This window comes from Pteronotus mesoamericanus, unplaced genomic scaffold, assembly GCF_021234165.1.
Source record: "Pteronotus mesoamericanus isolate MK-2021 breed Mesoamerican mustached bat unplaced genomic scaffold, CSHL_Meso_final contig_90, whole genome shotgun sequence".
Taxonomy (NCBI): Eukaryota; Metazoa; Chordata; class Mammalia; order Chiroptera; family Mormoopidae; genus Pteronotus; species Pteronotus mesoamericanus.
This window is the reverse complement of record NW_026555277.1, coordinates 31,942,010-31,957,779: the sequence shown is the minus strand read 5'-3', so window position 1 is coordinate 31,957,779 and position 15,770 is coordinate 31,942,010. Positions and strand designations below refer to the sequence as shown.

The following is a 15,770-nucleotide window of genomic DNA, read 5'->3' as shown; positions in this document are numbered from 1 at the left end:
GTTCGTGTAATCTTCATAAAAAACAAAACAAAACAACGTGAAGAGGATACTAATACTACCCCCGCGTCACAGGTGAGGACACTGAGGCACAGAGCAGTTAAACAACCTGCCGAGCCCCAGAGCTAATCTCCGATGGGTGTTGATCTGCACCCAGCTAGTCTGAGCCTGCAGGGCACTTTCCCTTGCCTGAGTTTGGGAGGTGCTGAGCGGCGGTGAGATGCGGACCGCGTGGGGGCCGGCGTGAAGTCGCAAGGCTGGACACACCGAAAGGCTTTCTACCTGGACATCGCGTCTAGAAAGGTCAGCGTTGTCCTTGAGGGCGTGGTCCGCACCTTTCCTCTCGCGCACCGCCGGGGGTTACGGCCCCCGGCAGGCACGTGACCCGGGCTGTGCGGCGTGCCGCGGCCGCTGTGGCCCGACCAATCCTCGGCCGACCAGTCCTCGGCCGGGGGCGTGGCTGACGGGAGCCCCGCCCCGTCCCGGGCCAGTTAACTGGCGGCCGCGGGCTTCCACTTCTTAGCGCAGCGGTGGAAGGAGCTAGTGTCTTGGCGGCTCGGGCCATGGCCACCGTGCGGGAGAAGGCAGCGACGCTGAACCTCCCCGCTCTCCACAGCCCGGCGCAGAGGCCTCCTGGTGAGTTCTGAGGACCCTGTCCGGGGAGGGTGCGGGGGTCACAGGGTGGGCTGGTGGGCGGAGGCTACGGTTCTCGCACGCGATGCACTTTCTGGATAAGCAGTATTTCAGTAAATAAAAGTTGTTGGCTTTTTAAAAAATAATAATTACATGACATTAGGAAAGACAGTGGTGAATCTTGCCACCAGCTTAATCATACCTTTGGGGGCAGTTTGCTTAGCATCTTGGTTTCTTTAAATACCCAAAACGGAATCGGATAATCAGTTATAAAATTCCGATTCTAGCATATCTATAACTCAGTAAATATAGTTAAGATACCGAGTTAACACCTGGCTTTTTTCCCCCCTTTAGACGAGTTACACCTTTTTTCCTTTTCCGTAGCTGCCGTGTGGCGTGTTATAGGAATTGGTTCCCTATCTGACAAAAAGCCTTTCAGGTGTAAAATGCTGCCAGGTGACAGTGGTCAGTGAGTTAACTTAGGTCAAATGGGGGCAGCCCAGTCTTGTGTTTGACTTACAATTAGTAATGCTCCTTTTCATCTTCAAACGCCAATAATAAATTGTGATAGAGAACTACTCTTCATCTGTACTTTTCTAAGAATGATCATAATACTGACCTTACTCTGATTCAATTTTTAAAGGATTCAGAGAAACACATAACTACAGAATTTTTCCTTTTTTTAATTTTTTTTTTTTACATTGTGAAGAGAAGGGAAATCATTTGAGAATATAAAATCCAACAATATTGGAAATAGTCATGAGAAATCTTCAGGCTCACTTTCCGAGTGAAAGAAATACCCAAGTTTTACATGATTAAAATATGGCATCCTGTTTTCTCCAACAGATGAAATACCAATTCTAAGGTTTGGGCATTTGTGAACAGGTTCTTAGATAGTGTAAGGGAACATGTGTTCGAAATTAAGTAGATGACTCTCAGAAAGAATTGAAGTGTTGCTTAGCAGATTTGAAGCCAGGAAAAGACCACTGGCTCTCTGTACACCAGGTGCAGTAAAAAGGAAGTAGTCTTTTCTCATTTGTTTTGCTTGCTGCATCTGGACCCCTACCTGTTAGCATTTGTTAATCCCTCTTCCACACTTTAGTTGCCTTGGCACTGTGCCAGTGAGCACAGTAACAGGAGCCTCCGTTCTTGGTTCCTTGCCATTCCCTTTCTATGTGCTCTGGCAAGCAACTTTGTTCTTTTGTTTCTCTACTGATTAGTAACTCTTGCATTCTTAAAGGGGCTGTAATGACCGGGGACCTGATTTATGTAGAAATGAAATCTATATGTTAACTTTCAGCAAGTACTTCAAAGAGAAGTCTTTTAATATAAACAAACAAGAAAGTGGTATGTTATCCTGTTATCCCTTTATACTGTAACTTAATTCTTCGAATTCACCTGGTATCACTTTTCCAGGGAGCTCAAAGTACTTCCCATATGCTATCTCATTAATCTGTATGAATTAAAGCAGTGGCCAATGCCTACTTTTGTTGATAGTTCTCGCAACATATTTTTAAATTGTTCCCATTAGTAGAGATTTAATTTACATACTTTACAGGCCTGCAGACTTTTTTTTCAGAGGCAATCTCAGTCTTCATTCAGCATGACAACTCTAATTCCATATAAGAGGAAAACAAACTTTGGACTCTCAAACCAATATGCAGTAAAAGTGTTGCATTATTGGTATCAGTATACAGGAATTTTTTTCCACTTTAGTCACAGCTTCCTACTTTTAACACTTAAAACATGGTTCTCTACCGTTATCTATTGTCAGGTTTGGGTTAGTGCCCAAGAAATGTAGTCCTTTTCCTTTGTCTTGACAATTCTCTAAGAAATGTTTTAAAACCTCTTCTGAAAAAAAAATCCTTAAATAATATTCTCATATCTTAAATGATTTAGGATTTTTATATTTGTTATTTTCTGATGAAGAGTTAAATTCTCTGGCATATATTACACCTTGTCTTCACATCTACTAGTGGTCTTTATTTAAGTGAATATTATTCAAAACTTGACATCATCATCCAGGTGGTATGAATAGATAAAGGGTAAGCTCTTTGATGGCAGAGACTGTCTTCTTCAGAGAAAGAAAGGAAGATATCCTCCCTTTTCTTTTTCTTTTTCTTTTTTGTATGTGTGTGGAAATGTTTTAGAGGATTTTTAGGTATCTTTTTACTTTTTAAATAAACCTTTAACATTGTAGAATAGATTTAGATTTACAAAAAGGTCATGAAGTTAGTACATCAAGTTCCCACATGCTCTTCACTCAGTTTCCTTTATTAACATCTGAGATTAGTATAGTACATTTGTCACAATTAAGGAACCAATACTGATACCTTTTTATTAACTAAGACCACACTTTACTCAGATATTCTTGGTTTTTGCCAACTGTCCTTTCTCTATTCCAGAATCCCATCTGGGATATATTACTTTTGAGTCCACATCTTATTAGGCTCCTAGGTTGTAAGTTTCCTCCTTTGTTTGTAATTATACATCTGGTAATTGCTGGGTAGTGTGCTAGCTTCTTTACCTATATTACTTCATATGATCCTTCCAGTAACTGAGAGAAGTGGAATTAGCTGTATTTTGAAACAAAGTTCGACAATTTGCCCAGGATTGTATTATTAGTAAATGATGGAAGCAAGAATGGAACCCAGGTTTCTGGGACTCCAAAACCCATGCTCTTGCTTTACACTTTGTATTCACAGAACCTAGCTGTGCGTCTGCTGCGTTAACACAAGTTTGCATGTCTAAACAGTATTTGATCAACCAAAAGTTTCTAAACTTTGGCACTATTGACATTTGCTTTGTTTTGGGGGCTGGCCCTGTCTGTGCAGTACTGGATGTTTAGCAGCATCCCTGGACCCTCAACCCACTAGATGCCAATAGCACTCCCCTTTCCTATCAGCCCTATTGACATTTGCTCTGTTTTGGGGGCTGGCCCTGTGCATTGTTGGATGCTTAGCAACATCCCTAGACCCTCAACCCACTAGAAGCCAGCAGTGCACTCCCCCTTCCTCAGGTTGTGACACCAGAATGTCTCTAGACATGGTCAAATGTCTAGTGGGGAATAAAATCACCCACTGTGAACTACTGTATTAACCCTTCTTTAAAATTTTTTAGTAGTTCGCAATAATCTACAACTAACAAGTATTGAATAACTAGCTGTATTATGTGAAGCACTGCATGAGGCAATTAAATAATTTGAATTTCTGCAAGGTATAAGAAAATTTTAAAGAAATAAGGCACTAGCTAACTCTTCTTCAATTTTTGTGGTAACTGTCTACCATGAGCTGATTTTTTTTTTTGAGGTGGACAGTTTAATAACTGAAAATGAAAATAAAATTTGTGTGTATTCATTTTTAGCATGTTTCAATAATACTGTATGTTTATATAACATTGGGATCCAATTTTATAATGTGTATATTGATCTTCTAAGGAATTAACATAATCTCACTTCAAAATGATTATGTAAGTGTTTTAGTCCTTAAAAAGGTTTTCACAGCAGGACCATGGTTGGTGCTGACTGCACAGATCATGGTTGATGCTGATTATCCCATTATAACTTCTGAGTAAGTGTAATTTCCTGACATGTCTGCCTTATGGCTTGATTTTTAGGGGATTATTATAGTAATAGCTTGATTATTTAGTGTGCATTTTTGAAGTGAAGATGGTTATTTGTTGCATTACAAATGCACATCAGAGTTCAGTGTTAGAAGTTTAACTTTTTTATTATTGATAACTCTGGTAGACTTCAAATACATAAAAGGGCAGGTGTTTGCTTTTGAAAAATACTGTTTTCAAGCAAATAAAGATAAAACTGCTTGAAAACTGAATGTTAACTGCCTTTGATTTATATAGTGCTTAAAAGCATATGTAGTATGTTATAGATCTAGTTTAAAACAATTTCTTAGTTTCCTGTTAGGCCACTTTCCAGAAAGCTTTTTATATCTGGTAGGGTTAAATTTTTGCATACTTCATTTCTTACTATATTGTATTTGGTGTTCAATATCCATATCTAAATGGAGAAGTATAATTTCAATCTTTAAAATTATATAATCAGTTTAGACCTGAAACCAGCCTTAAACACAGTTTTCAACTCTTGTAGCAGTAAATGAAGATGCCAACCTATAAAGGTTAAATCTCTTATCCAGGGTGATTGCAGCTGGTCTTCAGGCTCTTTGATCCTTTGGTCATGATGATTTCAAACACACTTGACCAAATAGATATAAGGAAGCATCAAGATGTAGACAGTGATAAATTTTAAAGAATTTTCTGGCTCATGCAAATGAGGTTTGAGGACAAGCTGAAGCTTCGATTCTGGTTGCTAGGCTTACAAAGCATTCATTGTATACTTCTGATCTCTTGAATCCTGTTTAGAAATCACAATAATTCATCTTACTGAACATGGTCCGCTATGCCAATATTCATTTCAGCTACTAGATGGTAATAAATATAAGAAGTTTCAAACCAGCATGTGGGGGATCTGTGTTCAACTGGTGAAGTCAGCATTTAAAAAACAGGTTATCCTGGTGTGGGTTTTGGCACATTTACTTGTTAGGTCCAGGGTATATTATGTATTAAAGTATTGGTGTGTACTAAAGTATCTGTATGAACATGAGCTAGTTTGGGTCTGTGGGTGGCGATGCTTGAGGGGAAATATCCCAGAATGCAATGGTTGGGAATTAATGGTCAGTGAGAACAGAGAGGACCTGAAAGGGCTGAATTGTATCATGCCTGGAGGACTGTGGAAACATTGTGTGGCTCACAGGTGCCTACTGTCCTGCTCTAACCTGTTCTTTAATCTTTTATACTGTGTTATCCAGCCTGCAAAACTTCCTGATTTCCCATATTTAAGCAGCAAGTTAATATGGAGAAATTTATTCTTTCCTTCTTAATTCCCAAGTGCAGATTAGCCTTTTCCACATCAGTGAGGCTGTATGTCATCTCTTCCCTCTTACCCACTTCAGTTGTCTTATTGATCTCCAATTAATAAGTGACTCAGCCTTATCTTTCAGGGTTTGTATGCTAACCTACTTGTAGCTCAGGTGACTTATGTGTTTCATCATTAATATTCTCACTGGCCCAGAAGTCTGTTTCACTGGTACTTAAAAGGCAATCTGATCTCTACAAGTTTGAATCTGGCTTATTTTACTTTCCTGTTTTACCCTGTGTACTGTGGACAATATATATTACAGAGTTTATAATATCCTGCCTTATTTTAAGAGTATTAACTACCAGGTGTTTTTAAACAGCTTGGTTAAGGGTTCACAAATCTTAAAATTGTATATTTTGTTTCTTCTGCTCTCACTGGCAAGTGTAATTCACTAAGCCTTAATTACCCCAAAATAGGATTATTAATAATGATTTCAGAGAAGTTTGAGGATTAAATGAGAGAAGGCAGAACTTGTCATATTGTAAGTACTGAATGTTAGCTATTAATAGTACAATGAAGATATGAAAAAGATTAAAAAGCAGGCATTAAGTTCATTTATGTCTTCATTATAATCTCTGGTAGTTTAGGGAGTTAAGCATAGTAATGGTTAACACTGCTTTTATGTAGCCATTGTGGCTGGAAAGAGTACAGCTGCTCCAGGGTTCCGGACACCATGAATGATCTAGACATATTTTGAGGTTCCATCAAATGCCTTATTCTAGCTCTATTCAGTAGAAACTAAATACTGTACCAGTAGTCAATCTAGTCCCAGCTTGATTTATCCAGTTGATTTTCTATAATTTCATTTTTAAGACTGCTCACATGATATTTGGAAAACTGGCATCAATTTCTTACATCTTAGTTTATTACTGAATTATGTAGTAACATGAATTTTAAAATGGAATTCTGATAATTAAAAACAACCAATGATTACTTTAAAATAATATAATACTGGGTAGATAGTAAATTACCCATCTGCTTTTGGTATTGGAAATATACAAATAAACAGTAAAGGGCTTTATGTATATGTGTTTGTATGTTAGTAATTTTCATGATAAAGATGTTAAAATTTCTCATAACTATAAATTTAAGTGTAATGGTTCACTATGCTCATTATATTAATTGCAACACAAAAGGTGAATTCCAGTTGACCCACTTAAATTTTATGGCTCTGTTGCATTAAGTGGAGATTTAATGTCCTTCAGGAACTTTTCTTTGCTTTCACTTTATATATTCTGTTTTATCTAAGAAGGCAGAAAGGTAGTTTCCAGGAGCTGTTTCTTTAATTATAATTCCCTTTATTCCTTACTGTTGTACTGATGCATAATTGTTTTCATTTTTAGACTTCCTTAAGGGAAGTAATAAGTTTTTAACTTCTCTGTCAAAATATCCTAAAAATAAAGGAAGTAATACACTTAACAAAAATGGACTTAAAAAAATTAGAACCACTGAATATTCAGAGGATCACTGAAAGGTGTAGCACATAAAAAGGCATAGTCTGTTTATGTAAACAGAGAAAGCAAAGAGCAAGGCAGCCAGCCACCAACCTGATGACTGGCTACACAGTTCCATCAGCTTACCAAGCCTAAGGTCCATTTCCTTTCCTTTCAGTGGGCTCTCCTTTTCTTCTATGTAGTTTAGCCAAATATCAATTTATTACAATGAAAGAAAATGTGGTAAGAAATCTTTGAAAGCACGTTTTCTTGCTTTTCTGTTAGGCTAAAACCTTGCTTTATTTCTGTGCTTTGCTTTTCTTTGCAATAGGCTGCAGTAGGGTCCTATTGGGCAGGAACCAAACGTAGTTTACCCTGCTTACAATGTACTTAACTCATAAACCTACATAGTAGGAAGTGTTAAAAGTATCAGTTTATTCCAACAACTCTGTGTGTGTGTATCTATAACTATACCTCTATCTATCTGATTGATAAATGCTTTAAAAATTATATAGAACATGAGTTGATAAATACTTTAAAATTATATAGAGCATGAATCAAACCTTAGCACCACCTCTTATAATGTGTGAAATTACACTTAACCTCTATGAGTCTGTTTTCTGTCTTTCAAAAAGAGAAAAACCTCATAGGGTTGCTATGAAGATTCGATGGTTTTAAGCAAAGCATTTAATAGAGTTCCTTTCATATAATTGATAACTGCTACAAAATTCTACTTGATCTGCACCTTCCCTTCCCCAAACCCTATCTCCACCTCTGTCTGATCTCACTTCCTACTATTCTCCCTTGGTCTCTCACTCAAGGCTGTGCTGGCCTCCTTCCTTTTCTCAAGACCTTTGCTCCTTGTGTTCTCTCCTCTTTCCCCAGATATCTCACAGCTTGCTTCCTTGGTTTTAAAGTGGTGCCCAGAAACTCAGATCACATTGTCAGAGAAGTGTTTCCTGACATCCCATCTAAAATAGCATTCTTCTTAGAATTTATTTTTCTTCTTAGTATTGATGTGACACATATGTATTGTCTGTATCTTCTTCCCACAATGTATAAGTCCATAACAGGGACTTTTTTTTTTTTTCTCACTGCTGTATGCAAGCACATAGGTCAGTGCTTAGCATATAGTAGGAACTAAATTTTTAAGGGAATTGTTACTAATAATTTAATATTTTAATAAGCTGACATCATAATTGTTCCATATTAGTAGCTTTGTAAATTATTACTTTTTGCTTCGGGATTGCTTAGACATCATAACAAGCGAATAAGGTCACTCTGTGATTTCCGCCCCCCATTCCAGGTTTCAGTGTGGCCCAGAAACCATTTGGAGCCACATACGTATGGAGCAGCATTATAAACACTCTTCGAACACAAGTGGAGGTGAAAAAACGAAGGCACCATTTAAAAAGACACAATGACTGCTTCGTTGGTTCAGAAGCTGTAGATGTCATTTTTTCTCACCTAATTCAGAATAAATATTTTGGTGATGTAGACATTCCTCGGGCCAAAGTGGTAAGGGTGTGTCAAGCTCTTATGGACTACAAAGTATTCGAAGCAGTTCCAACCAAAGTTTTTAGAAAAGACAAAAAACCTACATTTGAAGATAGTAGTTGCAGCCTTTATAGATTCACAACAATACCTAATCAAGACGGTCAGTTTGGCAAAGAGAATGAACTGCATTCACCTTCCAGGTTAGTATATAATGTAAGAGTATCTTGGGGATATTGGCAGAATTTTGTCTACTTTTTAATGAGATGCTGCCTGGCTTTATGTTCCTTTTGAATTAGTAAATTAGGCAAAAATCTAGGCCTGTGGAAGCATTTGATAAAGTAGAGTGGGCTTTTATTTGTTTCTGCTAAATATAAAATATGTATAATCAACAAACTTTGATTTTTCTGTTTCAAGTTACAATTATCATGTAAAAAAAAAAAGTTAGAGAATTTATGCACAAAGTGGTATGAGAACATAGAAGGTGAAGGCAGGCCAGCTGGATGTCACTAGAACCCACAGAGTGGCAGATGAGAAGAATAAAAGGCACATGGGAGCCAGCATGCACAGGTTTCATATGGCAAATTAAAGAGTCTGTGCTTGATCATACCATTGTGAGAGGCCACAGAAAGATTTTAAGCACAATGGGATTACATTTTAAAAGGGCCATCCTGGCAGCTGTATGGGCGATCTAATGGGGGCAGCTAGTTCAGAATCTAGGACCTCATTGCAGTCTGCTGATGAAGGTGAAGCAGCAGCAGCAGTAGTGGAGATGAGGGAACCATTCAAAGGTAGACTGTGGGGCAGAATTGTAAAACCCAGTGATTGGAATGGATGTAGGTGATGAGTATACAATAACTGAGTTATTTGTTATAAACAAACTTTTCCCTTTTATTCTTCTCAGCTAAACTGGGTAGAGGTAACTGAAGCTTTTATGATTCAGAGCTGACCCAAAGTCAGAGTTTTGGTGTATTGACTTTCAAATATTTATTTTATTTAAATTTTTTTTAATTTATTGATTTTAGAGGGAGAGGAGGGAGAAAGAAAGAGGGAGAGAAGCATCAATTTTTTGTTTCACTTATCTATGTATTCTTTGGTTGCTTGTATGTGTCCTGACAAGGAATTGAACTTGCAGCCTTGGCATATCAGGATGATGATCAAACCAACTGAACTACTTGGCCAGGGCTAAAACTATATTTAGAACATGATGAAATTTACCACTATATGTAGGAAGGAACTATGAGGATAAGGTAGGGCATAGTCAACACTTTGCAGATGTAGGTCCACATGCTTTATGTGTAAGCCTTGTTACCTGACTGATGCATTTAGGAATTTGGAACTTTGGAGGTTTTAGAAAGGTATTTTATACATATATAATAGATAACACCCCTAGAGTGACCTAGGACAGCATCTGAGAATCAACCTGTTAATATTTCCTGCAATAAACAAAATATTCATACTAACTGGGATAAATAAAAGCTATGATAATCTTGGGACAGATTTTGTCATCAAATGAGTTCTGAATAAATTTCAGATTTTTGTAAGCTTTTTGAGTTTCAGAATTGTGGAAAGGATTGTAGGCCTGTATTTGGAAAAAGATTAGCACTGTCTACCAAAGAATTCCCCAGAAATAGACATAACTGATAAAAAAACAATGAGCATAGTAAAGTTTGTTTTAAAATTCAGACTAAAATTTTATTCATTGAGTTGCTTGAATCTAAATGTTGAAAGGAGAATTTAGTGTGTGTGTAATATATATTTAGACTTGATTTAAAAAAGGTGGGATGTTTTATATTTTATTCTATTCTTAGAATTTGCTTTGGTGTGTTTTTACTCTGAAACACATAAACTTTCCAGAAACTTTTGGCTCTTGCATACTGAAATATTTCTGTAGGCTTACTAATAAACATTCATTTATGAAATAATTCATTTTAGGTATACAGATACATTATTTAAGTCATCTGATATCAAATCGGCAAGTTTAGAGGATCTCTGGGAAAATCTGAGTTTAAAGCCTGCTAACTCCCCTCACCTAAATCTCTCTACAACTTTGTCTCCACAAGGTAAGCTAAAGATGATACAAATAAAAAATAGAAGACTAACTTCAAATGAAGTTATTTAAAATGTTTCAATCTTAACCTTCCTAGAATTTAAATATGCAAAGCACAAAGAGTGCACTGTGTATTAAAGCTGTTTATATTAAGTTTCAACAGAAGTCTATTATCTTTAACAAATAGATCAGTGTTGCAAGTCTTGAACACTGACTTTTGTCCTATCAGCTGGCTGAGGTTCAAATCTGAATTGTTTTACATGCAGATTTTTATTTTAAGTATGTTCTCAGATATTTCTTTCCCTAAGATTTTATTAGGTTAAAAAATTATAAATTACATTAAAATAGTAACATAAATCTTATGTTCTTTGCCTGTGACAATGGAATATAGTTTAATGACTGATTTCCACCTTCCCTCCCCCATCCTAATTGTGGAAACCCTGAGTGGAATAATTTGCAGCCAAGAGTTTCAAACCAGTTTTCAGATTTGAATGAATCATTCTTTCTTCTAGAGTCCTTATTAACATGTTATATGACTTGATTTCTTATCTCTGCCATATTGCTTTTTATAGTACAAAAATGAAAAGAATTCCTGTTGTCCAAAGTCTGTTCTCCTACACTTTAAACAAATCTTAAATTGTTTTAGGAAACCACTTCATAAGGTTGATTCTTTGTCTCTTTTTCTTTCTTTCTTTTTTCTTTTTGCCAAAAACTTATTAGCTTAGACCTGCCTATACAAATTTGTGGTGAGCATTTAGTAACTATTGCTACTTTTCACCCTCTCATTTTTCCTGTGTAGTTGTTAATGAAGTGTGGCAAGAAGAAACCATTGGGCGTTTACTACAACTTGTAGACCTTCCATTGCTTGACTCCTTACTCAAACAGCAAGAGGTTGCACCTAAAGTTCCTCAACCTAAGAGGCAGCCTGATTTGGTCAACAACAGCAACTATCTGGATCGAGGGATTCTCAAGGCGTATGGAGACTCTCAGTATGTGGAACTACATATAATAATTTGAGTGAGCTTTAAAATGATCATAACTAATGGTTTCAATATAATCTTTTGAATTTTTCTGTCCATAGAATCATATATGCATTGTCAGTTAATATCATCAGTATTTGGAAAAGTAAATTTAAAAAATCACCTTGGTAAAATTAGAAAAAGTGATTTACATTTCATTATTTTTCATATTCATTTTTGTTTCACATATAACTTACTTGCACATCAAGTGAAGAAAATGATTATTCTTCATCTTATCTTTGTTAAAATGTAGATCTGTCTGGTGTCTTATAGCTGTCTGATCTTCAAAGAAACCTGGGGAAAAAATGAACAAATTTGGCAAATTCTTAGAATCCTTTGACTCCTTTGACCACATATGCTTTTATATGCACTGAAATACATGTTAAATATATATTTTTAAATTAACTAGTTTTAGTAAAGAAATATAATGAAAGTAACTCTTGTTCTCACCTCCGACTACTGTTCTCCTGAGTATAAATCCTAAGGCTTAAAGGCTTAAATTAACTTCAAGTGCTAAGGGAATTATGGTTGGTTGGTTGTTTTTTTCCGTAAGGAAGAATGATGTATTCCTTATAACTTTGAAACTCCTCTCCTAAGTAAAATTATTAGAGGTTAAAACCTTCTATTTTTAAGCTTATTTGATTTTTAACTATTTTGCCTTAGCAGATAATGTTCCAGTATAGTTAAGAAGATGGAAATGTTAGAAAGGAGTACAACTTACATTTTTAGTACTTCACCAGCTCTACATTCCAATGACTTATTAATAAACAGCTGAATGTCAAAAGCTAGCTTAAAACCTCATGTGAAAAAGTTAATCCCAACATACTAGTTATTGAACTCTGCATGTGTAATAGGAAGCTTATTATTCTATAAGAATTTAAATTACAATCTTCAATCTAAAGTAACATGAGAACATTACCTTAAATTTTAAATACAGAATCAGAAACTGTGCTAGAAATAACCTTAAAGATTGTCTAACTGCATCTTATTATAAACTTGATGAAACTGGTACCCAGGAGAGGTGATGCCACAATAATGCAGCTGGGTGGTAGATTAGTTGACCTGAGCAGTAGCATATATGAATTTTTTTAGACTATATATTTTAACATATTGAACATTAGAAGTTATTTTATGTCTTGAAATACAGCATTTTTCTGAAATTACACAGCCTGGTATTTTATTAGAAATTTTAATTCAATTATTCTGAAACCCTATCTTGTCTTCCTCTACTCTCTCCTAGCCAAAGTGAGAGAGAATAGATCATACACAAAACTCTGAAGTAACGAACGTTATATTAGAAATACAGTGGTCCAGGAGTCGGATCTGGGATGTAGTCCTGCTTGGGACCCTTAGAGCAAGTAACTTAGAGTTTCTTTGCATCCTCTGTAAATGTAAAGTTTTGTATGTAAGTCTGAGTTTTGATGTCCTTTTCAGCTCTATGTTGTATGGATAGCTTGTTTTCCTTTTTTAAAGTGTAAGAAAAAGGAGACATTTAATAAGCCAAACCTTTTATCCATGATATGTGACCTAGCTGTATAGTAAAAAGAATTACACATATCTTTAAGTGTGTAGAAATTTATCCTGGTGGAAAACTTGAAATAGCTAGTAAGTTGGGTACTGTATGTGTATCTGTTACTCTTTGCTTTTTAAAATAATTCTTTCCTCCCCTGCTCCCCCTCAATAGGGAAGATGAGTGGCTCTCTGCAGCAACTGACTGCTTGGAATACCTTCCAGACCAGATGGTGGTGGACATAAGCAGAAACTTTCCTGAGCAACCAGATAGAATAGACTTAGTGAAAGAACTTCTGTTTAATGCCATTGGCCAATACTACACTAATAGGGAACCTCTGTTAAATCACTTATGTGATGTTCACAATGGAATTGCAGAACTCTTAGGTAAGTAAGATCTTAATGGATACTAGAATTTTTTAAAAAAATTTTTAAAGATGTTTTATTTATTTTTAGAGAGAGGGAAAGGGAGGGAGAAAGAGAGGGAAAGAAACATTAATGTGTGGTTGCTTCTCGTGTGCCCCCTATTGGGGATCTGGCCCACAACCCTGGTATGTGCCCTGACTGGGAACTGAACCATCGACATTTTGGTTCACAGGCCCACACTCAATCCACTGAGCCACACCAGCCAGGGCTGGATACTAGACTTTGTCTTTTGGATGAAACAAGAAAAAGTGAATTGTCCTCAAAATTAATTAGAATGGTACAACTTCAAACTGGGAGTGGATCTGGATTGATTCATGGAAAGTATATTTATTCCAAAACTTCCAGGGAACATTTGGAAAAAGACTTAGTAAGTCTTCACTTAATAAACTCTAAAGTTAGCTCTAATTTCTGGTGGCCACAGGAGAATGCTGCTCTCATTTACTGGCAGCTTAGTAAGTATAGAGGAGCAGGTCTCTTCTTTAGAAAGCAATGCCAACAGTACACCACCACTTCCCCTTCAGTCTCTTCAGAGTCGCATGCACTCTGCTTTGTGCCTCTACCAGTAAACAAGACTGTTCCACATGGTTTATTGAAAACAAATTGGGGGTGCAGGGGGGGGGGGCGTTGGAGAATCCATTCTATTTTTCTCAGGTAGAATATGATATCAGTACTGTACATAATAGTGTACCCTTGGAATGTATTGAATAATGAAAAACAGGCTGGAAATTTATGTACAAAACGAAGAGGTAGATTTAACGTCCTAAAATTATTATATTACAAGGATTTAGGGTATTAGTTGCCAATTTGAGAATAGGCTTCCTTGATGGTATTGGTCATTTATTGTAATTCCTAGTTTTTTTGTTTTGTTTTACTTTTGAAAATTGTTTTGAGTAAATTTACTTTTTAGCTTAAGTTTTAACTTGAATATTGTTCCCTTTAATATAGTCATATTTGGTCAAAATTAAAAGCGCTTTTTCCTTTGGCTAAAGTGAATGGGAAGACTGAAATAGCATTAGAAGCCACTCAGCTTTTTATAAAGCTTCTGGATTCCCAAAATAGAGAAGAATTTAGAAGGCTACTGTACTTCATGGCTGTTGCAGCACATCATTCTGAATTTAAATTACAGAAAGAAGTAAGTCTTTTGTCTAAATGTTAATTGTATTCAGTATCCTTAATACCTATAGGACCCACCTTGTCAGATTATCCCATCATCAGCATCAAGTATGCTGAAATGGATAATAGCTATTAATATTTAACATTGCCTTTTATATTGAACCTTTAAATACATACCATTAGGCATGTTTTGTTTTCTTTTTATAGAGTGACAACCGAATGGTTGTGAAAAGGATATTCTCAAAAGCTATTGTTGACAATAAAAATTTATCTAAAGGCAAAACTGATCTCCTGGTACTCTTTTTAATGGATCATCAGAAAGATGTTTTTAAGGTAAAACTATGATAGTTAATTTGAGTTTATGTAATAGATCACTAGATTAAAATGCATTTGAATAATGTCTGATGTCTCTTCTTTCTTTCTTTCTTTTCTTTTTTTTTTTTTTTTTAAAGATTCCTGGAACTCTACATAAAATTGTCAGTGTTAAGCTCATGGCCATTCAGAATGGAAGAGATCCAAACAGAGACACAGGTAATCTGAAAAATATTATTTTCATAATCTTCCAAAAATAAATTCTATTTATTTGAAAGTGTTTTGCTGTAAGTAGTTGTACTTCAATTTCAACTAAACTTTAAACAGTCGCTCCACATACTTAGCAGAACCTCCTTCTGCTCAGAAACAGCTTGACCAGGGTTAGAAAATCAGCAGTGCTTAGCATCTTCAGTGCATTTTACAAAATGGGGAACATAAGTATAAAGATATTGCTTGATTTTTGTATTTAAATCTGAAGAATAGATTCATTAACTGAAGTTTTTACTTTTAATATTTAAGGATACATATTTTGCCAGAGAATTGATCAAAGTGATTATTCTGACCATACACAGAAGACAACCAAGGATGAGTTATTGAATTTATTAAAAACTATTGATAAGGATCCAAAACTATCTGCCAAAGAGAAGAAAAAAATGTTAGGTCAATTCTATAAGTGTCACCCCGACATCTTTATTGAATATTTTGGAGACTGAGCTTTTAAAGACTGTATATAACTTGTGTATTTTAAGAGTTGTGTATTTTAAGAGTTATGTATCCTAAAGATTCAATCACATTTGTAATTTTGAATGTTCTTCTAAATATGAAACTACTTAATAAAAATTTTTTTGTAT

General features: G+C 35.8%; 1 protein-coding gene across 1 annotated transcript; it reads left to right on the top strand.

Moving 5' to 3' along the window:
• The first annotated feature begins 524 nt into the window (after positions 1 to 524).
• Positions 525 to 15,738, top strand: DEPDC7 (DEP domain containing 7). The gene is made up of 9 exons (XM_054585949.1): positions 525 to 633; positions 8,303 to 8,693; positions 10,426 to 10,553; positions 11,340 to 11,529; positions 13,244 to 13,455; positions 14,484 to 14,626; positions 14,815 to 14,940; positions 15,060 to 15,138; positions 15,439 to 15,738. The coding sequence occupies exons 1-9, from the start codon at positions 561 to 563 to the stop codon at positions 15,630 to 15,632; spliced, it is 1,536 nt and encodes a 511-aa protein (XP_054441924.1). The 5' UTR covers positions 525 to 560; the 3' UTR covers positions 15,633 to 15,738.
• Positions 15,739 to 15,770: the final 32 nt, after the last annotated feature.